Genomic DNA, 24,092 nt, shown 5'->3' on the forward strand with positions numbered 1-24,092 from the left:
TGCACCATCCGTGCCGCCCTGAAATATCATTGTTTGTGAATATATATGCAATTATGACTACAGATTTCAACCACACCTGTAAATATTTTTCAGAAAGGGCCTGAAAAACACCTCCAGGGCTGAATTTTGTGTAGGTATAGGTACTTGTATAGGTATTGTTGTTTTTATTGGCTGTTGTTGTATTCTAGCTGCCAACAGTGGTATGCTAGTTTGAATGTTGATTGTACTCTTCAAGGGTTCTGAATTTCTGTATGTTTACACTAGGACTCGGAACTGTACTGTCCTCTCAGGTCTACTTTTGCACTTGTTCTTGTGATTGATTTGCACTTTGTTGTACGTCGCTCTGGATAAGAGCGTCTGCTAAATACAACGTAATGTAATGTAATGCTAAAAACATGCGTCATTACCATGTCCACGGATGCTCGCGAGTTCTATTGATCGGAGCAATATCAACCGCGATCGCTGTCGCCGATATGAGTTGTCCGTAATGCATATCGGCGATATCGCTGCAGCCAACTGTGGAAGTTTAATTTCTTAGAATAACTCTGTATTAGTAATTCACTTATTATAAGTAAGGCAAGACGCTATGCCTTGTTCCACGTCGTTCATGCATTCATTGATAAGCACAGAGGTCAGCACTCGCACTCACCTCTCAGTGAGGTTAAAGTCAGCAAAGCTTTCCAATGGCCAGTGTGCAAATTTACTGCAAAGTGTTTATGTGGTGAGCTCCTATATTTCATTTGACTTCATGGCAAGAAGCTTGGATTGCTAACACTATTAAAAGAAAAAAAAAACTTTTGTGGATTGTACCTTCTGCTGAACCTGCATTTGACAAAGGGATTTAACAGTTTGACACCTTTTTTTTTTTTTTTGCAATGGCCAACAATTGGGGACTATTTGTGAGGAATTTCCTCGGTCTTGCACCGTTTTACAAGCTGATGGCCTTTCTAAAGAACAAGCGACTCCAACAATGGGATAATCTACGCCACAGGCTGTGTACTACACAAGTTAGTACTTGAAGATCAGAGTACCCTACCCAATATACATCTATTATGTGGTGGTTTTCACTTCCCACATAGTACATTCCTGTTAAATCTATTCCCCCTCCTTCACAGTTTAATTTTAGTCCTAGGGCCAGAATTGTAGAAGGCTTACGGGGGAATTTTTGCACACCACCACCTCTAATTTTGCTTCTTTTGCACCTATTTTTGTTAATACCGGTTTTGTGGTCGGGCTTAACATTGTTTTCCCCGAGAACCCTACTGTTATATAACGTCCCCCGACAGCGGTAGATGGGAGGCATATTCTTTCCGAATGCAAGTGCATGTTGCTCCAGTATTATCATCATGGGCACAATTATTCCTCTGATTTGTACATTTATTTTAGGTTCTTGTTCTGGCCTGTTTGTCTTGGTTCTCTGGGCACCCCTATTGGGCACCTTGGTAATTTACAGGTTCCCCCAGCCCGATATGGGGGCTGAGCTTGGGGAGGTGGGGCCAAGTGGGGGTAGCTTGGCAGTTGCTGGGGCTGAATCGAAACCCAGGTCCCCTGGTTACCTGGGTATATCCCTTGTGCGTTCGGACACTGTCTTTTTATGTGACCCTCCTGACCACATCCATAACAAACTATGGGACCCTGCCTCAGCTTTCTATTTTGCATGTTATTACTCTGATTCTGTTGTCCTTTCCACTGATTCTTTTGACTACCATTCCCTGGCCCTCCCTTCATTTGGTTCCCACCCATTTGTGGTCCCCCCCCTTGTATATTACCTTGCAGGGCCACTGGGTGAGGGATGCCGGAGAAGTTGTAGATCACTGTCGGCTGGGGCGCCATCGGGCTGCTCCATGGTTCGGGCGTGGGGGGGCGTTCAAAGTCAAAGAAACCATTGTCCATATTCTGTATTTCCACAGAAGCCACTTTTGCCTCTTTCTCTTTATCCTGCTCTTTTGTTTCTCACCTTTTTTCTTTGGCTTTCAGCTCCTCCAGCTGCAACTGCAGTAGTTTTCTTTGAATGCCTTTTGCTTGATCTTCCAGCTTTTTCCCCTCTTTTCGCTGCCTTTCTACAGCGTGCACCACATGATCCACAAACTCTCTGTGTGTCATGGTGTTCAGTCCCACCACCTCATCGAGGCGGCGCCCCACTTCTGGTGGCATCCCCTCCCGTATGGCTTTGCGGAAGAGGGCAGTCAATATGGGATCTGTCTGTACGTCTCTTTCGGTCATCAGCCTCCACCTGCCCAACTGCGTGGGGCGCACCTTCCCTAATCAATAATGGCGCTACGAATTTGGGAGGTTTCATTATTATCGCGATACCGTTTGGGTTTATATCTTATTCTTTTAGTCGTATCCAGCCCAGCTATGTCTGCCTTTACCCATGCTGACTCTGCCTTCTCTTGCAGTCGGAGGGTTGCCGGTTCGATCCCCCACCCGGGCTGTGTCGAAGTGTCCTTGAGCAGGACACCTAACCTGCTCAAGGTGCTAATGCTCCTGACGAGCTGGTTGGCGCCTTGCATGGCAGCCAATCGCCGTTGGTGTGTGAGTGTGTGAGTGTGTGTATGAATGGGTGAATGAGAAGCATCAATTGTACAGCGCTTTGGATAAAGGCGTGATATAAATGCCTGCCATTTACCATTTACCATTCTCCTCTGACCCCCCTCCTCCATGCTCTTCTCCTTCTTGGTCGCAACCACTTGCCTCTCACTGCCACTTCCCTTGCTTTTTTTTTTCTACTTGGAGGATCTCCTCCTCCCCTTCTTCATTACATTCCGATTGAGGGATTTGTCTGTTATTTTGCAGTGCTTTTTACTGAACTCGATTCATACTCATCCCGGCACTCTGTTTCCTTGGTACTTTTTGGCTCGGCCCTCTCCAACGGTTCCCACGTGTTAAACGGGAGTCTCTCCCATCCAGTGCTTCCTCGCCCCGTAGTCTCGCGTTTTTTTTAAACGTTTCCCCTTCCCTCTTTTTTGAACTGTTGGCACATTCTAAACGCTCTCTGTTTTCTCTCAGTGTCCTTAATCTCATTCACCTTTTTTTTACTAACCTACTATGGTAGTTATCATTCTGTTCACATTTTTCCTTTATCAATCTTTCCAACTCATCCGCCTCTTCGTATTCTTCCCTTAGCTCTTTCACCCTGCGTTCCATCTCCTCCTTTTTTCGATTGAGACGCTCTTTTTCTGCCCCCCACCTGTTCTTCACCCCCTTCAAGTTCTACCCACCCACTTATTTCAACCTGCCCTTTCACTACTGGACCATACCATCGTTGCAAGTGGCGCTTCAGATATTACTGGGCATTTTGGATACAAGCCCCTCTCCTTTACCTCCGCATGTCCCGGCGACTGTGGGGCATACGGAGGAATCATCATCATTTCGCTGTGGATCTCTACCCACCCCTATACCCTTTCCGAGGGAAAAGGATCTGAACCACCCTAGGATCGCTTTTTCCTGTTCCCGTTTTTGTTTTCTCATTTGCGTTTTTGTCTCCTGTTCTATCATTTGCGATTACTCCTCCCATCTGGTCACGTATTTCTCGATCAAATGTACCACCTTTAGGCCATTTTGTCGCCATTCTCTTAGTCTTTTTTGTCCATTTATCTGAGATAGTTTCTATCTCCTGTTTACATTTAGGATATACTCCCGTGATTATCTCAACCGGCGTTTTCTCTCCCCTTTCCATTATTTTATGCTTCCCTTAATACTTTTATATTTTTATCTATATTATTATATATTTAACCTTTATTTTCCGCTGGGGCCTGTATTTTCTCCCGTTTATACTTTATACACACTTTGCGTTTCTTAACTTAATGTAGTCTATGGTTGTACACATACATAAATCACGATTTTAGCGATTTTTTGCTTTGCCCCAATACAACTCTGCAGAATTGAACCTCCATTGTCAGTTTTGCACCCATTTTATACACCGTGTTCAACACAACTCCTCCTAAAACATTCTTAAAAACACCAGCTGGTCTCTGTTGCGCCACAATGATTTATCATCCTTGGGTGCCAACACCATTGTGGAAATTACCCAAATGACCTCTAAAAAATAAATGTTTTAATGACATTGTACAGGCATACAAGTAAAAGAGGAGTCATGCAAGATATGGTACTTTTCTGAACTTTCCAACTTCCCTCTGTCCGCGTGCAAGTCATTTTATTCAGCTCAGGTTACACATGGGTCACTGTATACTTCTAGCACAAATTTCTTGGTAGCGAATCAGTTTGAGAATGTACAGGCATACTAAATATTTGATTAATGTTCTCTTCTGAGTGAATAAGTGTGTCTTTTCAGCTTGATGCATTCCTTGGCCTTTTTCTACAGTTGACACTGTGGTTTCTTGCGTTTCCATAAGCTCAGCTGTAATGAATGATATAGGTTAATTGGATTACATATTCTACAGTTGACACTGTGGTTTCTTGCGTTTCCATAAGCTTAGCTGTAATTTATGATATAGGTTCATTGCATTATGTATTGAATAACAATCAGCATACATGTGATATATTGATTATAGGCCGCATATATATTGGTATACTTTTGGCATGAAGTGTTAGAGTTTGGAGGAACCAGCTTGCTCAACTCTAACATTTTGACAGTTTAGTCTGCTTTTGACGTGATTATCATGAACAGGAGGAAGAGCGTCTTGTTCTGTGAACTTTTCCTACAGTACTCAAAAACCACGCGTTGGTTAATGTTCGTTTTTCAGTAATAAACTCGATCGGCCCAGAGGCCTGGCCCCAGTCATGTGCGTTTTTTGTGACAATATTGCCGGATCAAAAACAATATAACCCACTATCAACCACTGTCATCCAAGACCCAGTGTCCTGGCAGCAAGTAATCGCTGCCACAAGCGGGATCCTCACAGTCTGTTTTGCTTTCAGACTCAAATCATCTTCACTGTGAAACAAAGAAATTGCAAAATGCATTTTATTTTCTTGCATTTTTTTTTTTCAGAATGCCCAGTGCGTCAGTGGGTTTATACCAGGCGGGTGATGGGGCAGCCCTCCGTCTGGTCCAAAAACAGGGTCTGGAACATGTGGTCGTAAAATTGGGGGTGGTACTTGCAGGCCCTGTTGCAGTCTGGGCTAAAATTTACTTCTAGAATCTGAGGCCTCATGACCCTCTGACCTGCAAGACAAGATAACATCAACAAGCCATCCTGGCCACCGGGTTTCTCATATTTCACACACAGTACTTGACGCATATTATCAGTTTATCCTAAATTAGTCAGAACGAGCGTAAATAAGCCAAAAAATATTTAGTCTACATAATCCACAAATATTGACAATGTGCTCTTACGAGCTGATATTTAATAGCATATATATTTTTTCCCCATAATCCCCCTCAGGAACACTTCACAGACCCCAATTTTGTATCCGACCTTATAGATTTGTGTTTTACAGATATGACATTTGAAATCTGACCGTGGTTGTCGGTGTCCCACTTGAGCATGAGGTCGATGGCGTAAATGGCTCTGGAAGAGGGGTACGCACAGACGCCGTAGGGAGCGGGGCGGGACGAGGCTGCCTGGAACAGCTCCGCGAAAGACCTGAACACCTCCGCCTGTAAAAGCACGGCAACCCACCCACACGCGCACGCACACACATATACACGCACGCATGTACACACACGCACACAAACACACGCACGCACTCACACAAACACACGCACAAACACACGCATGGACGCACGCACACACGCACAAACACACAGGCGCACGCACACACATGCACGCACGCACACACGCACACACACATACACACACGCACGCACACACACACACACGCACACACGCACACAAACACACGCACGCACACACGCACACGCACACACACACAAACACACACACAGGCGCACATACACACATACATACATACATACATACATACACACACACACACACAAACACACACAGGCGCACATACATACACGCATACACATACACACACACGCACACACGCATGGGCACACCCACAGACAAACGCATACACACATAAATACACATACACACACATACTTTATAAATGTTGATGTTATTAAGCGGGGTCATGGTTGAGCAGAGTCATCACAAGGGGACCACAACATAAGAGCGTCTGCCAAATGCCAATAATGTAATGTATATGTATATACTTAACATTACATTACAGTCCTGTCATTTGGCAGACGCTCTTATCCAATGTGCAAACTGCATACCCATAACCAGGGATAAGTGCCCTGAAAGACCCTCGAGGGAAGTGCAGTTCCAAGTGCTAAGAGTAGCCTAGAACAAAGATAAGGACTAGGGATTTCATAAATCTGACAATGGATACTATCTAAATCTAACACAGCACAGCAATGCAATAGAACGATAGGCCTGCTGCTATGAATAAATGCTGCTTGTGCTAATGAGGGACAGCAGCACTGAGAGCAATGAAAACCTTACAATTAGCCGCAAAGATTTGAACGTGTTTAATGTATTCACATGGCAAATATTTCCCTGGCAGGTTTAATGGGCAATGTTGGAATGCATCCACAGCAACCTGACAGCAACCAATGAAGCTTCACTTGACTTTGTTCTACAGAATCGACAGTAAGGAATTGTTTTTTCCTCATACAAAATACGAACAAACCGAACATCTAAAAAAATCAATGTACGGTCAGGTTTGCGTGGTTGGGCAGATGAACACGAGTGGCTTTGGTGCAGCGGCTTTGCTTTACCTGGACTTCTGCCCATGGGAACTGGGGATGTTGTTTCTCAAACATGGGGATGAACTCGTCGTAATGAACCTGGTGAGGAGGAGGGGGAAGAGAGAACCACATCCTTCCTTTTAGACTGGGCCCTTATTACATTACATTACATTATTGGCATTTGGCAGACGCTCTTATCCAGAGCGACGTACAACAAAGTGCATACCCATAACCAGGGATAAGTGCGCTGAAAGACCCTAGAGGGAAGTACAATTTCAATTGCTACCCGTACAACAAAGATAAGATAGACCAGGGCCTATCTTTTTATTATTATTATTATTATTTTATAACAAACAAACAAACAAACAAACTACAAAGCAAAAGTGACCAAACTTAACTATCCAAATACTGCTTACCTAGCCAACTAAAAATACCGAAACACAAAGTAAATCACAAAGACAACAATTAAGGTTCCCAGGGAGGTAGGGAGGGATGGGGAGAGGTGCTGCTTGAAGAGGTGCGTCTTCAGTTTGCGCTTGAAGGTGGGGAGAGATCATACATCACACACATGCACACAAACATGTACACACAAAGGTAGAATTTTGTTTTGTTTTGTTTTGTTTTGTTTCAATCACGGAAGCTGGTGCTGCCCAGACCACCGCTTCAACGTGGTAAATGGTACACGGTTGGCATTTATAGAGCGCCCATTCATACAAATGTCTTCGCGCTTAGCCCTGCGCCAAGTGCGAGTTTTGTACAGAGAATCTCAGTTCAAAATGTAATCCAGCCAAGGACCCAGCTCAATCGGCCCCCGGTGTTTACGGCCCTGCAGGCTGGAGACGGTCTTTATTATGGTTACAATACGCACAGTATGGACTTCCACCGCTGCGCCTCTGCCTCTCCAGACACCAAGCATTCCCAAGGGCAACAAGAGGTTGTTTTGTATGATGGGAGAGATATACACGTTTCTCTCTTTCACCCTTTCTGTCTCTCTCTTTCTCTCTCTCTCTCCCTCCCTCTCTCTCTCCCTTTCTGTCTCTCCCTCTCCCTTTCTGTCTCTCCCTTTCTCTCTCTTTAGTCCAGATGAGGGGGGGGGGGGTCTCCTTGAGCCTCCCACCCCATTGCCATATTGAGGAGGAACCTATTTTGTTCTCACTAGTTTAGAGCACTGATGTGCTATATATGGAAAAAAATAATAATAATCCCCGCCCAGAGTCAAAACAAGTCGAAAAACAAGAGCATCACACGCAGTTAGAAACAGCACAGGGGGTTAAGCATGGGCGGATAAGCAACAGAAGTTTCACTTATTTCTAAGAACACACACACACACGCACACATCTTTATTCGCTGTTCATCGAAAAGGACAGTGCTTTCTCTCCTCACCAACATTCAAGGGGTTAAAAAAGAAGAAAATATTTTTTTTCTCCCAAATCGTACGTAAGACAAAGACGGAATACTTTAGCATGTTTATATGGACCTAGAAAAGGTCAGAGGTCATTGGGGGGGTTTACTCAGTCTTCACGGTGTGTGTCAGACACGGTCCTGCCTCTGATAGATGATGTCTGAAGCACACTTGCATGCAAAACACGAAAAATCGCCAGTCTCGTTGTTTCGCCATTATATACATGAAAAATCTTTTGGTAAGATTCCAACGAATCTTGAGAATCGCATAAAAATATGTTTGGTAGTTTTTATTAAAAAGATGAGTGAAAATGTCCGCATTTTCGTAAGAGTTTTCTTTGCGCTCTTCTGCAAACTTTTAAAAGCATTTTACGGTTTCTCAGCCAATTTGCACACGTCCTACTTTTAAACGAACTAGTGCCTTTTCCTAAAAGCAGGTTTTCATGCGCTATGGTTGTTGTTAAAATTGACATTTCCCGAACAAGGCCCAAGATAATGGTCAAGATAATGTTCTCGGTGTTTCTGTGAATTTCCTGGCTCTTGCCAATCATTATCACTTCTTTAAAACGTAGTTTTCGGGTTGAATTTCCTGGCTTTTTCGGCTTTTGTAAACCATTATGACATTATCTCTCACTTCAAACACAGTTTTTGTGTTGAATAGCCAACTATTAGCTTGTTGAATTTATAATATGCTTATATAAACCACTTACTAATACGATTTATAATTATGCATATTATTGGTAAAACCGGTAAAGCTGTGACGCTCCGCTGCTCTCCCTGGTCACTACAAGGGGATAATTATCTCAGCCTAACAGTTATAACAGATGGCTTTTGGTCAAACAGGGCTTGGATCACATTAGTAAAGGCTTCAAAGGTAATGCCTTGTAATGTAATGTAATGTAATGCGCATTTGAATATACTCAAAAAGAACAACTGAAAGTAGTGCAAACTTCCCTAAAGCTACGAGTTCTGACGACGCGTTTGGTTAACTGCTTGTATGGTCCAAAAGGTGCTGATTGCCATGTGATGTTTTTATTGTTTATTGTTGTTATTGTTTAAGAGGGACATTTTCCAGATGGTGCTGGTATTTGCTTGTTGCCTTTTGCTCAAATGGGAGGGAAGGAAAAACGCAGGGAGGGATTTCAAAAGGGCGTAAAACAGGAATATTTAACCAAACTCACTGCTATGGGTTTTTTCAGAATTAAAAGACCTGTCGACCAGGTCGTGTGGAGGGGTGTTTAAAGGGGAAAGAAAATCTGTTTTGAAATCAGTTGAATAGAAAACAATTTTTTTTTTTTAACCGCAGGTTTAAACCTCTAGACCACAGATCTGCATTTCAACTGGAACAGCTAAATCTTAATCCACAGCTTTCGACACCTGAGGTTGAATCTCCACACTTCAATTGACCCAACGAGACCACAAAAAAATGAAGACAAAAGGGACGAGACTACCATTCCGGGGGACTAATATGTGGGCTCAGCAGGCTGCTTGAGAAGGTGTTTTGGGGGCGGGTCAAACAGATCACTGTGAGGAGGTGAGAATACAGGCTGTGTTTGTGCTCGTGTTTGCCCTCCGTTAACCAGTGAGCCCCCAGACGGGCAGGCGCAACGAGCCCACAGTCCCCAGCGTGTCCGCGGCTCTGCCCACCTGCTTCAGCTGCACTCCTGGCGCGTAGTTCATCACGGTGAAGTGCTTCTGGTAGTCATCAAAGTGGTCCAGAGAGAACGGCCTGCAGGAGGGAGGAGGAGACCGCTGAGGGCGTGGCAACCCCAACCCTCAACCCCACATCGCCTCCGACACCAACCCTCGACCCCACATCGCCCTCAACCCCACATCACCCTCAACCCCAACCCTCAACCCCACATCGCCCTCAACCCCAACCCTCAACCCCACATCGCCCTCAACCCCACATCACCCTCAACCCCAACCCTCAACCCCACATCGCCCTCAACCCCAACCCTCAACCCCACATCGCCCTCAACCTACAACCCTCAACCCCACATCGGCCTCAACCCCAACCCTCAACCCCACATCACCCTCAACCCCAACCCTCAACCACAACCCTCAACCCCACATTGCCAGGGGGGTTGAGGGGGGGTTGCCCCTGCTTAGTCGAATCGACTGTAAGTCTCTTTGGATTGAAACGCATGTAATGTAAATGTAATGTCATACGGTTTGCTGTCATAACCAACTGTCACTTCTGGGGAATGTAACTACAAGTCGACGGTCAGAAAAACTCATAATCAACTCATTATTTGCTGATGTGCTGTTTTAATGTGTTGTGTGGCCTGTAGCCTAATGGTTAAGGTACGTGACTGGGACCCGGTTTAGGCCTGATACGATCCGCAAAGCTGTCATAACCAACTTTCACTTCCGGAAATATTTAATTTCGTAAAAATGTGTCTCTTTCAGAGTTCTGCACATTTCAGTCTTTCAGGGACCTTCACTCCCGATGTGTTCGGCTCCCCAAGGTTATACTGTCGCAGCAAATACATTAATAGCCCGAGACAAGCTGGTCTGCACTCAAGGCGGCACAAGCAATGACCCGGCCTTGAATTCCCTGGGATAGCAGCACAGAAGCAGCTCCAAGGAGGTCAGAGATAGCCCCCCTGTGACTGCAGGGTGGCAGCCAAAATATCCTTTATTTTATTTTTTATTTTAAATTTTATTTTCTTTTCTTTTATTTTATTTTATTATTTTTTTTAAACCTCTTGCTCGGGGGTTGGGGGTTTAGGCCAGTGGTTCTGAAGCCCAGTCCTGGGGGACCCCTGTGTATGCAGGTTTTTTTGTTCCAACCACAGTTGAAATGCCAGGAATTTTTCTTAATTAAATGCTTTTCATGCATCAAGAGATCTTTTGCCACATAAAAAAAAAAAAATGCCGATGCATGCCATGAAGAATAAACAGCCCTTGTTCATATTGTGCTTATTGTGTTATTTTGCAAACGGCTGCATGAAAAGAGGTAAAAAATCGAATTAAAGACTTTAGGTGAATCAATAGGCTTCTAATTGATGAAAGTGTGGACACAAACAAACAATAATTTGTTTGATAATGAAGAATTAAAATATAAATTCAATGACAATGAGTCAAACCTGCATTGTGTTAATGAAGCGAAAGAAAGAAATACGAAAGCACCTAAACAGCTGGGTTCAGCAGCCTTATTGAGCGAGACATTGGCTGTACCAAAAGTCAGTGTACACAGAGGGGTTCCCCAGGATCGAGTTTGAGAACCACAGGTTTAGGATTCTCACCTACTACATTGGGACAATCTGTATCTTGCAGTTACACTTGAACTGAACTGCATACTCTACATCCCATCCACGTGGACTTTCTAGACTACCTTCTCGTCAGTGTTTGAGGGTTCTTCCTCCTACGAGGGGAGTCGTTTACCTCGTGCAATTTTGAGGGCTTAGGGCCGATATTTCCCCATTTTTCTTCCCTTCTGTTACCGTGTAAAGCGTCTTTGGGAACTGAATTGAATTACTGACACAGCAAACCAAAGAATTCAAAGGGTCGCACGTAAATCACGTTCCGTAATTCGTAAGCTCGACGGAAGCCACGTCCTCACCGTACCAGCGCTGTTGCTGTGCTTTATTATTTATATTAATTGTAGAAAAGATTTCTGTGTTAATCTTTTATTACTTGCTTTAAAAAACATATTGGCAAAGCTATTCTTATATATATATTACTTCAAGGCATCTAATGCCTTTGTATGACCCTGGAAACTGGTAGTAACCCCACAACCCACTTCCTGCCGAGCATTGGACCAGTCTAACCGCAGACCAAGGCATAAGCCTGTTAAAACCACTTTCCTAGCAGAACTGAGAATACTGTGCAGAAGTCTTAGGCACCTGCATGACTGCATTCTGTGCAGATAAGATTCTTTCAAAAACAAAAACCAGCGCACCGCACGGTGGAAACCTCTAGCTCATGTGGCAGATCAAAAAAATGATAAACAGAGGAGAAACGCGCCACTTTTGGTGACCGTTGCTAGGCGACCGTTGACCTTTGGAACAGTGGAATGTCGTTGGACGAAAGGCTGCAGCAAACTTTGGAAGAGTGTTTGGAAATAATTGTGTAATGCGCGTAGCTTACGATAGGACAAATTAGTGTTGTAAAAGTGGAGGGGAGAGAGAGTGCCTCCCTCTAGAAGAACAGGTATAAAGCCCTCTGTAGCCTTGTATTCAGCAAACTCTCTTGCTACTCTCCGAGGTGCGAAGAGATTTCCCAGGAATCTGCGCTCATCATCTCGGAACTCACCTCAAAAGAACCAGAGGATGAGAATTTATCCTCACCAGGGCCTTGGCTCGAGGGCCCGACAGCCCAGATGTTATCGTGGCTCCACCAGGAATTGAACCACCGGCCTTTTACGGGGTCCCAGTTATGCACCTTCACCACTACGCTGTTTTATTATGATGATTATTATTATTACCTGTTGGCAAAGCGAAGCCAGAACACGTTGTAGGCGTAGAGCTGCAGAGGACTGACGGAGCGCAGGAGCACCATGTAGCGGATGTCAAACTTCACCAGGCCCAGCTCCTCCCTCTGAAAGAGCACTGGGTCCTCCAGATACTTACACACCACCTGCAGGGAGGGGAGCCGGGTACATCACATTACATCTGGCAGACGCTCTTATCCAGAGCGACTTACAGTTGATTTAGACTAAGCAGGAGACAATCCTTCCCTGGAGCAATGCAGGGTTAAGGGCCTTGCTCGAGGGCCCGACGGCTGTGCGGATCTTATTGTGACTACACTGGGGATCAAACCACCGATCTTGCGGGTCCCAGTCATGTACCTTAACCACTACGCTACAGGCCACTACAGGGTAGAGGACAGGGGAACAGGTGGTGGTGGTGGTGGTGGTGGTGGTGGTGGTGGTGGGGGGGTGGTAAGGGTTGTGGGATGGGATAAAATGGGATGGGATGGGATGAGAGGAACAACCCATCCTTTGTTCTGTTCTGTTCTGTTCCTGCCCTCCTCCCCCTGCGCCGGGCTCAGGCCTGGAGCTGGAGCTGAAGCACTGACCACTGACCCCTGACCCCTGACCCCGGCATCGTAAGCGGACTCCCCCCTCTGAGCTTGGGTTCTGCTCAAGGTTAAAGGTACAATCGGTAAGATTTTTGTGTCAAAACATTGTTACAAGACAACTGTAACTCCCTTCCTATCATTGGAAAAGGCTCACTGACATGTTGACTCACCCTCTGTCCGTGTTTAAATTTGGGTTTGAAAATCAGAAAATTGGTTCCAATTGCCACAATCAATTGCTTTTCAACATCAGCGCGTTCACAGAGAAGGGGGAGGGATAAACAGTGGTTTGCAGGTGTTTGTTGTATTCCTCTCTTAGACCGTTAGAAGTCCGAAATGACCTATTGTACCTTAATATTTCCTTGCTACTGTTGCCCTAGACTTACTCTGACGGGAGTTCAGGCGTGGTTGTATTTGTGAAGCTGCTTTCGACAGTTTTACATCATAAAAATATTATAGCACCCCCCCACACACACACACACACTCCTTGAATACCATAGCACAGTTTGTGACTGTAGAAGGTAAGACAGGATGTATTTAGATTCCCTTACTTAAAGTTAACTCAACAATGGCTGAAAGCTGAAACAGTCCCAACAACTGAATTATGTTGAGGTAGACCAAGTCTTCGTAAGAGTCCTTGGCCCAACACTCCCAACCGATCCCATGTGTCCCCCATACCTGGGCAAGGGAAACCCTGGAGTGGGTAAACGGTAAACGGTTGGCATTTATATAGCGCCTTCATCCAAAGCGCTGTACAATTGACCCTTCTCATTCACCCATTCATACGCACACTCACACACCAACGGCGATTGGCTGCCATGCAAGGCGCCGACCAGCTCACCAGGAGCATTTGGGGGTTAGGTGTCTTGCTCAGGGACACTTTGACACAGCCCGGGCGGGGGATCGAACCGGCAACCCTCCGACTGCCAGACGACGGCTCTTACTGCCTGAGCCATGTCGCCCCTAGTGGGGGGGAGAGGTTACCTTCGGCGTGCTCTCCCTCTGTCTGATAATGTAGTTGAGGTTGTCGGTGATGTGGGTGTCCAGTCCGCGGGCCAGGTTCCAGGGTTTGCAGATCCAGAGATTATCACGTCCGCTGAGGAAGCACACACAGCCAGTGAGACCGAGCCGACTGTTCTGCACAATGGAAAATGCCGTCACAGGTCAACTTTTAACTTTTATACTCTTACCACCTCTTTATGTTGTGCTATGTCTTAACAGTTTTTTTACAGAATATACAGAATGTGTCCTGAAAGTCCTCCTGAGGGGCCTTTTTCCCAAACGATAATGTCTAGATTTTCATTAATCTCGCAATCTTTTGTTGATCATGCCTAGATTTTCATTCACGTCACTTAGTCCTGTTGGTCATGCCTAGACTTTCATTCACGTCTCTTAGTTCTGTTGGTCATGCCTAGACTTTCATTCATGTCTCTGAGTTCTGTTGGTCATGCCTAGTTCATTCACGTCTCTTAGTTCTGTTGGTCATGCCTAGACTTTCATTCACGTCTCTTAGTTCTGTTGGTCATGCCTAGACTTTCATTCACGTCTCTTACTTCTGTTGGTCATGCCTAGTCTTTCATTCACGCCTCTTAGTTCTGTTGGTCATGCCTGGTTCATTCACCTCTCCTTGTTCTCGTGGTAGTGGCTGATGAACTGGGGAAGCTCCGTCTGCAGGTTGAAGGTCCTGGGCAGCCAGGCCGCGGCCAGACCCCCGGCCCCTCTCCGGGCCAGAGCGGCCAGGCAGTCCTTCACCGTGAGGAGACACTCACTGGGGAACTGGTTCAACAGGACATGAGGACGCTCCTCACTCAGCTTCCTACAGGCAGGTCAATCAATCAGTTAATCGATCGATCGATCGATCAATCAGTCAATCGATCGATGGCATTAATTCTCTTAAGCTCCTGAAGTGCTGTCTGAGTCGTGACTCCAACCGGCCATTAGAGGCGGCCGTCCAATGGACTGAAATGAAATGCGGCATGAATGTGCCAGCAGAACCGGGCCCTGGGCTGAGCGCAGAACCGGGCCCTGGGCTGAGAGCAGAACCGGGCCCTGGGCCGAGAGCAGAACCGGGCCCTGGGCCGAGAGCAGAACCGGGCCCTGGGCCGAGAGCAGAACCGGGCCCTGGGCCGAGAGCAGAACCGGGCCCTGGGCTTAGAGCAGAACCGGGCCGTGGGCTGAGAGGGGGTGCTGACCTGAAGTCATGGATATGGGAGAACATCCACAGGATGTCTGCCTCCTCCTCGGTCTCCACAAACTCAAACCTGGGGTGTTTCAGGTGGCTCAGTACCTGCCGTACGTCAGTGTACACCCTGTGAGGGAGGGAAGGGGGGGAAAGGGAGGGGGGAGAAAGAACGTGTTCACCATGCCAACAAACCGAAATGTAAAAAAAAAAAAAAAAAAAGCACACTTGTGAAAGCCGACTGTCCAATTCCTTGTTACTGGTACTTGTGAAGCGCGTTTCGGAAATGAGGCATACCCAGAGGAAGCAGCAGGACAGGAAGCAACTTGAACAACTTGACTCACTTGAACACCTTATCTTCAGGATACACGTGGGGCTGGATTTCACAGGGAGGAATTTCTTTGCCTTCTTGTGAAATTACCTGATGAGGAGCGGACGTGCAGGAGAGGAGGAGCGGGGGGGGGGTTGAGCGAAAGTGAGAAAACGGAAAAATGTTACACAATCGTACTTTAAATTCAAATTTTATTTGTCACATACACAATATACAGGTACAATGTGCAGTGAAATGCTTACTGATGGAGTACTGGCCAAAGTATTTCCTTTCTACCAATGAATTCACATTTTTATAACACAGTGCTTTGTAAAGCTGTAGTTAAATTATCTTAATAAAATGAAGCCACAGTACCAGCTTAGGTGTATTACGTTATTTGAATTTAACGTAGTTTGTTTAAAATTTATTTGGAATCCATGAAAGGATCCATATACATATAGCGCTTAATAATATGCATACTTTTGCACTCAAAAGGAGGCTTTGGGAGAGCAGTCAAAAACCGAGGTCAGTCGGAGTGGAATTATATTTAATCGAAAGTAAGATAAAGAGTTAGAACAGACTTCTTTAAGAGAGTTAAGAGAGTCAGAGTGACTTCCTCACGGGATCAAGGACAGCAGAAGGCCCCCCTCACCCCTCATAACACCCCTCACGCTCTTCTGACAAACAGCTGTAAAATTTCAGCTGGAAGCACAAGGGAGACTCCCCTGCATGGAACTAAATTACCCCAAGGGCAACAGAACGGGGCTGTTAGTGCTTAGAAGTGGTCTTATCAATGGCACGTCGCATCTGTCCGCTTGCCACAGGAAGAAAGTAAAACAGGGAGAAGAAAAAAAAACAAACAAAAAAAAAAACAAAGGAAAAACAGGAATAACAACACAACCCTTTTCCAAACAAAAAGAGATATGGTTGATTTCAAACGTTGTGCACCGGGCTCGTAGCCAGCTGCAAGCTGCTTTAAAATAAATGAAACCATGGAAAGAGCAATCTGACAAGTCTCCCTGTCTTTCCCATTATTTTCCCCAACTGTACGAGTGTGTGTGCGTGCGTGTTTGTGTATGTGCGTGTGCGTGTGTGTGCGCGTGTATGTGTGTGTGTGCGTGCGCATGTGTGCATGCGTGTTTGTGTGTGTGTGCGTGTGTGTGCGCGTGTATGTGTGTGTGTGCGTGCGCATGTGTGTATGTGTGTGTGTGTGCGCGTGTGTGTGCGTGTGTGTGTATGTGTGTGTGAGTGTGTGAGTGTGTGCGTGTGCGTGTGTGTGTGTGTAGTTCCCCCTGTACCTCATAGTACTGATCAGAAGGCTCTGGCGTGAAAGAAGGCGTTCCCCGAATCTCAAACGGTTCCCAAGGTAACAGTCGACATTTCCTGACCAAGGGGTTCGTCTCGCCATACGCATAGTCCCGCGTCACCTCCTCTGTTTACAAAAAGGAGATTTACGGCAGTCTAGTGTTAATGCAATCATCCCACGGCGCAGTTCTGAAACGGTTTCATGTTCGGCAGATATCAGGAATAAGATAAGACTGACGGGGAACAATGGTCACAGTGATGCGGTGTGCTTGCCTTCCTGTTCGAGTGCTGAGGCACAGTTGCGTTACATTACATTACATTAATGCCATTTGGCAGACGCTCTTATCCAGAGCGACGTGCAGTTGATTAGACTAAGCAGCCGACAATCCTCCCCCGGAGCAATGCAGGGTTAGGGGCCTTGCTCAAGGGCCCAACGGCTGTCTTATTGTGGCTACACCGGGAATCGAACCAATGACCTTGCGGGTCCCAGTCCCATGTACTTTAACCTCAACGCTACAGGCCGCCCTAGTTGCTTATCAGTCATGTGAAGGTGAACCTTCACAAAACCATAAATCTGGCGTACCCCCAAGGAGCATCTGTCTTTTCTCTCAGGCATTGCATTCTTCACCCAACCCCCTTAAGTGTTATCTTACTCCTGACATCTGCTGTCTGATGAAAACACAATTGCACCCCAGGTGCTTAATAGCTTAATGCATTTTCTATCACACCAATTCGTTCGGCAAACAGAACACAACCTGAAGAATCTCCTCTAGTTCACTTTGTTAATCCCAATTATGAATTTAACAAATCACCCCTTAGCATCTTAAGCATCCTGCTTTTATCTTTTACAACGGGAATCTATCGATCCCGTTCCCCTTTGGGCCTTCTCCAGCAGCTCTGTGGCTTTCTTCTAGAAGCATTCTTAACTTTATTACCCTTTATACTCTGTAAGAGGGACTGTGCAAAAGTGTGCGCGTACCAATTCCAAGGACACCTTTTGTCCCTCTTGGCGCGCACAGTTGTCATCCACAACCGAGGGGCCAGAACAAACAGCAGTCATGACCGAGAAGTGCAAGTGTGGCGAGGATAAGGTGCCAGGCGTACCGAAGTAGCGGAACAGAGGGGTCTTGCTGGTGTATACGTCTTGATAAGTGATTGAATATATACGGGGGCTGATCCCTTAACTGCCTGGTACGCGAGCACCAAGGTTTTAAATTTGATGCGAGCCATAACAGGCAGCCAGTGGAGGTTGCTGAGCAGGGGGGTTACATTTTAAATCCAATGTGCTGGGAGTACAGAGAACATACTTTTGGAGTCAAAAGAACATACTTTTTTTTCCATTGTCCAAATACTTACAGACTACACGGTCTATTGGTGTTATATCACCTTGTTTCCTGTATCATCTGGTATTTCTCCAGTTTCTAGGCTGCCTAAAACAGATGATTTACAAATGATTTACAGATGATGCCATCAAGACCTGCTGCCTTTTTTCTTCACTTTATTTAATTGATCTAGTACTTCCTTATCCTCTATTTCAATAGCTGCTAAAACAGACTATAAAGCAATAAATCAGTAACTTCCTCTCTGGTAAAACTCAACAAAGTAGATAAGCAAGGCATCTGCAATACGCAAGTTTATGGACTTTACCTCTTCTTCAACTATCCCCTTTTCCCTACTGCAGTATTGAAAGGAAATGTTTAGGATCACTTTTCACATCTTCGGAAATTTTAGAGTCAAACGGGAAATGCCAGGTTAATGGTGAGTGCAGTGGAAAGGCCACATGCAAATGGCGCACAGAAGATTGTGCCGGTTGAGTCTCCTCAAACCACTCCACTCTTCCCCTTATAGACCCAAAGATCAAGGAAAGACACAGCCATAAAACAACAGTGACAACAATGACCCCTGTTAAAGTCTCCGTTTACCGCATTCAGGGGTGGCCTGACATGACTGGGACCTGCATTTCACCCAATTATTCGTGTGAGCATTTTGCATTTGCAGCAGAATGATCGTACCAGGGCAATAGAATCTCCTCTTTATCCATTTTTAGCCATGCTGGTTCCTGACACTGAGCAGGTTTGTGTTCTGGTGGCAATAAAACACTGACAGCTAATAAAACCCCCCAACCAAGGAGCCACCAGAGCCTTCCCCCGAGGCTTACATTTTACATTTCTGTCATTTAGCAGAAGCTTTTAATCCAAAGCGTTTTAAAGCACATAGGTTCTTCAGAAAGTTAAACTTCACATCCATAAATATTTTTTTTTTCCAGTTTGTGCTCATCGGTAAGCGTGCCCTGTAATTGCCTGTCGGAGACAGAGACAATTCATTTGCAATCTTGTTTCCACACAATATTACATTATTAAAGTAGCCAGCTCTGGTTGACCTGACAGTACAAATGCTGGCTGTTTCTCTCTCTCTCTCTCCCCTCCATAAGCATCAAGGGGAAGCCCTATGCACACAAATCCGGGGCGCCATGGTTTCTACTCTCCAAGAGAGTTTAATTACCTCTCAAGAGACACCAAAACACAAAGCTATTTATGGTGACCCGGAGGGTCCACGAAATACTGTGAGGACCATGGTTTCCTTTCTGATTTTATATTCGAAAGCCAATCTGTGACATTGAATTGAAACCATCAGTAGAAAGTCCAGTTTTCTGCGGTCACTGTGGTACGACTGGCCTTGCTACAAAGATAATATTTTGCCTAAAGGTAGCGATAACGATATTGGCTAGACTTAACAATTCTTGCCGACTACTGGAAAAGGCAGGAACTTCGTGTTTGGTCACGATGAAAAGAGTTTATTTTGATAATAACAGCACGGAGATTAGGCCTGCTTTCAACAATGAAGGGTCACTTTTTTAATTCTTAAGTATACAGATTTTAGATCGGTCAGTCCTTGTTATAAATGAACCAAATGAACCAAACACACCCCACCCCCCCCCCCCCCCCCCCCCCGCCCTCAGAATTAACTTGGCATCACCTTATCAGGACAAGCATCGGCAGGCCCTGCCAAAGGTATTGATTCCAGGGAAATTCCTGGAAAATTTCTGGAAAATTCACGGCCAAGTTAACCAGAGCATGGCCCTTGGGGGGGCAAAAAAAAATGGAACGTGGCAATTCCAAGGTTCCACTGAACTACTCTGAGTTTGGAGTGTGTGGGTCAGAGGTCACTCATCCCTGCACACATGAGACTTCTAATAACAAACAAAGTGACATTTTTGACTTAAATTCCGTGACATGGTCACATGACATAACGGTGAGAACATTCAGCCCAGCGATGCTTGCCTTTTCCATCGACTAAAGTGTACCTACTGCTTAGTTTGCCTCAAAGCTAAATGGTATCTAGCACCGTATCAAGCCTGGTCTTGACACCACTACTTTTTACCTCCACTACATGTCCTGGCAAGCTCCACACAGTGACCACTCTCTGTGAAAAAAATAATTGAATTTTTTATCCTTCGCTTTCCATTTATGCCCCTCGTTCTGCAAATCTAATTCACCTTGAAGAATCGGCTGTAGTTCACTTTGTTAATCCCTTTAATGGATTTAAAAGCCTCATCCCTGAATCTCCTTTTACCGAGCTTAAAGAGATTAAGCATCTTAAATATTTCCTTTTACACATGGAAAAAATGTGGTTGCCCTTCTTTGAACCTTCTCCAGCACTTCTCATTCACCCATTCATACACACACTCACACACCGACGGTGATTGGCTGCCATGCAAGGCACTGACCAGCTCGTCAGGAGCATTTAGGGGCTAGGTATAATAGGAATAGGAAGAATAGGAACCCAGGGGGTCAGGGAATGAAGCGATGGGTCCATACCTCCGCTGTCCAGGTCCTGCAGGGGCCACAGGACCGTGTAGGCTATCTGCTGGGGCCCGTAGAAGAAGGGGGCCATGCAGCAGGTCGGCAGGTCAGAGTGCTGCACCTGGGAGCCGAACTCGTCCATGATGTACCAGACTGGCACCTTCTCCTCCGCAGACTGTGGATTCAAAGCAGAATTTTTACTCAACTCCAGGCGTGGCGTGGATAGAATGATCAATTTCTAAGAAGAAATCACCAAAATAAGCCACATAACCAACTCCCGGCTTCTTTCTCTTTGAGGCAACCATTAGCTTAATCACACAAAGATGATTCATAATTAATTACACAGGTAAATTATTCATCGTGGTGCCATTTATTCAGTAGTTAAAGGTACAATAGGTAATTTCGGACTGCTAACGGACAAGAGAGGAATAGCAGCAACAAACACCTTCAAACTACAAGCACTGTTTCGTCCTCCCCCGTCTCTGTAAACACGCTGACATTGAAACGCCATTGGCTGTGACAATTACAATCAATTTTCAACCAATGAGTTTGAATTATTGTACAGCTATATGTAATGTTTTGGTACAGTGCCGGCCGCCAACTGTATATTTTGAAACCCGAATTTAAGGACTACAAACACAGGCAAGAGGGTAAGTCAACAGTAGTTGACGTGAGCTTTTTTTTCAAGGATAGGAAGGGATGTACAATGGTCCAATGTTTTAACACAAAAACCTGGCCTATTGTACCTTTAAAGGCAACTGCAGAGCGGTAGGACTCGGTGGACCGTGGACTCACCCCCTGAGAGAGCTGGTAGGTTTGGTTGTACCTCCACATCTCGGCGAGCACCTCCTCCACGGTCTCCTCGTCGGGCACCTCCCCATGGAACGGCACGCCCATGAGGTTGGCCATGCGGTGCAGGAGGCCTGGGATCTCCTCCAGCTGCTGCCGGGCGTTCTCCGCACGGTACGTCCACGCGTGGTCCACCAGGAACACGCTGGGCACGCAACCAGAGCGGGGAGGACCAGCAGGTTACGTCAGGGACGTCAAACTCAATTCCCAGGGGGCCGGCAGTGTCTGCAGGCTTTTGTGGTCATCAATGACTTCAATGAACCACAGGTGCTCAGAACACCCCGCCCTGGGTGTGTCAAAGTCTCCCTGAGCAGGACACATAACCCCTATGCTCCTGACGAGCCAATCACCGTTGGTGTGTGTGTGTGTGTGTGAATGAGAAGCATCAACTGTACAGCGCTTTGGATAAAGGTGCTATATAAATGCCATTTACCATTTACCATTTACATTACATGATAGTCATTTGGCACAGATGCTCTTACCAGGAACTGTGTACAATCAAGTGCAAATCATAACCAGGGGCAAGTGCGTGGGGCAGGACAGGGTAGGAGGGCAGTACGGTTCCAAGTGCTAGAGCAGGGGTGTCAATCTCCAGTCCTGGAGGGCCACAGTTTCTGCTTGTATTTCTGGTTTCCTTTCAATCAGCAGCCAATTAAGGCCTTGAACACAAGGTGTGTGGACTCTTTAGCCAATAAAAGACTTTGAAATGTATCTCTTGTGCTGAAACACACCAAAAGCCCGCCGGGACTTGAGCCCTTGTGGAATAATCGGATAAACTGACCAAGACGTAGCAGTACCACAGTTTTGGCAACTCGAATGCTAAGAATAGTGAAATAATTAATGTTGTAGCCATACGTTAAGGGTACAAAAATGTATCAAGAGTACCTCAAGTTTTCAGTGATGATAATTACATTCCATTTTATTTTATTTTGCAGACGCTTTTATTCTGAAGCGACGTACAGAAAAGTGCGTGTCGAGGTCATCAGAACAACCTACCGAACAGGTCACATGAGGTACAATTCGCAAAGAATCAAGGGTACAGCCATGCAAGTTAAGTCTTGTACACGTGGCAAATAGGCCAAGTCGGGATGTACCAAGATAAATACAAATGCAAATACAATATGAATACAAATACAACTAGTCCTGAAATACAAAGGCACTATACAAACTTTTCAGGTGATTGAACAGTTCTTGTGCGGCAATCTTATGAGTATGCCTGTGTCCTATATGTGCAGCGTGCAGACTGAAGACCGAAATCCCTAACACAGGAAAGGATTGTGGTGTTTTAGGTACAATAAATTATCACCTGGTGGGCTCGCTGGCCTGCAGACCACTCTCTGAAGTCACCACGACCTTGCTGGTGATCCCGGCCCCTGGGTTCTTCCTCTTGGACTCATCCACCTGCTCTTCCTCCTCCTGCTCTTCCTCCTCCTCCACCTGCATGATACCGAAAACCTCCCCTGCATCAAACACCTGGGAGTGGGAGAGATGGAGGAGAGAATATCATTTTTGGGTCTATCTAACCAGGTGTGTGGTGGGGGGGGGGGGGCTGCTACTTAGCAAAAAACCCTGGGCCAGTCATCAGTTGTCAGACCAAATGGGCTAAACTGAGATCTCACAAATGCAATACATCGTTAGAATTATAACCAATATGCCAATTTTACTACTGTCCAGTAGCCTTTTCTTGCACTGGACATATACTCCGGGACTGATGACCTAAGCTGCGCAAAACTAGTGACATGGAGGCGATAATCTATTTTCCACACCTAACTAGAGAGAACATTGTTGAAAAACGGAATCAAACAAATCGTGTTTTCAGCCTTTTATATATTCTTAAAAGTCCAGCTGTCAGAATTGCGTTAAATGCATGATCAATTCAACAGTATTGTCCGCACCTCATTGGCAAGTTTGTAAAACAGGCTCTTCCAATATAACGGTGGTATTTTCGAAGACTTTAAAGCAGCAGAGTGCAAAGAAATAAAGCCTTCAAACTCTTCCTCGTACTTCAGAGATGTGTCATTCCTGCCTATTTCCTGATCCGTATGCTCCATAACTAAACACGTGTGTCACGTTTTCCTGCTCCAACCGTTTCCAAATGGTGCTTTCTAGCTCTTATCAGTTCAACTTGTGACTCCGGAGTCTGTAATCTACGGACACGGCGTATTTTCAAGAACAAATGCGTTATAACGTATTTGTGTAAAGTTACTGTTGTGCTGCCAGGTTGCAGAACAGGCTCAAAAATACCATCGAGGTGCAAGGCTATGACGACTTCCGGTGTAAGATAACGTCAGTGTCTGTGACCACTGGGGAAAAATAATTCAAAATAAAAGCAAAGGCTTGGAGTTTATGGTGTTTAGTTATTCGGTTGTTCTCATTATTTCTGCGAAAGACATTACATTACATTATTGCCATTTGGCAGTCGCTCTTATCCAGAGCGACGTACAGTTGAACAGACAAAGCAGGAGACAATCCTCCCCTGGAGCAATGCAGGGTTAAGGGCCTTGCTCAAGGGCCCAACGTCTGTGCATGCCAGGCTGGTTGAAGATGACAGAG

At 45.6% G+C, this 24,092-nt stretch overlaps 1 protein-coding gene across 1 annotated transcript; it reads right to left on the reverse strand.

Moving 5' to 3' along the window:
* Positions 1-4,911: 4,911 nt before the first annotated feature.
* Positions 4,912-23,799, reverse strand: ttll12 (tubulin tyrosine ligase-like family, member 12). The gene is made up of 14 exons (XM_061229548.1): positions 23,435-23,799; positions 22,846-23,012; positions 21,486-21,684; positions 20,706-20,865; positions 16,881-17,014; positions 15,617-15,693; positions 15,286-15,402; positions 14,715-14,909; positions 14,078-14,189; positions 12,501-12,652; positions 9,716-9,797; positions 6,698-6,766; positions 5,425-5,563; positions 4,912-5,128 (listed from the first exon to the last, which is right to left on the reverse strand). Exons 1-14 carry the CDS (start codon positions 23,588-23,590, stop codon positions 4,977-4,979), a joined length of 1,911 nt encoding a protein of 636 aa, XP_061085532.1. The 5' UTR covers positions 23,591-23,799; the 3' UTR covers positions 4,912-4,976.
* Positions 23,800-24,092: the final 293 nt, after the last annotated feature.

This window comes from Conger conger, chromosome 19 (assembly GCF_963514075.1).
Source record: "Conger conger chromosome 19, fConCon1.1, whole genome shotgun sequence".
Taxonomy (NCBI): domain Eukaryota; kingdom Metazoa; phylum Chordata; class Actinopteri; order Anguilliformes; family Congridae; genus Conger; species Conger conger.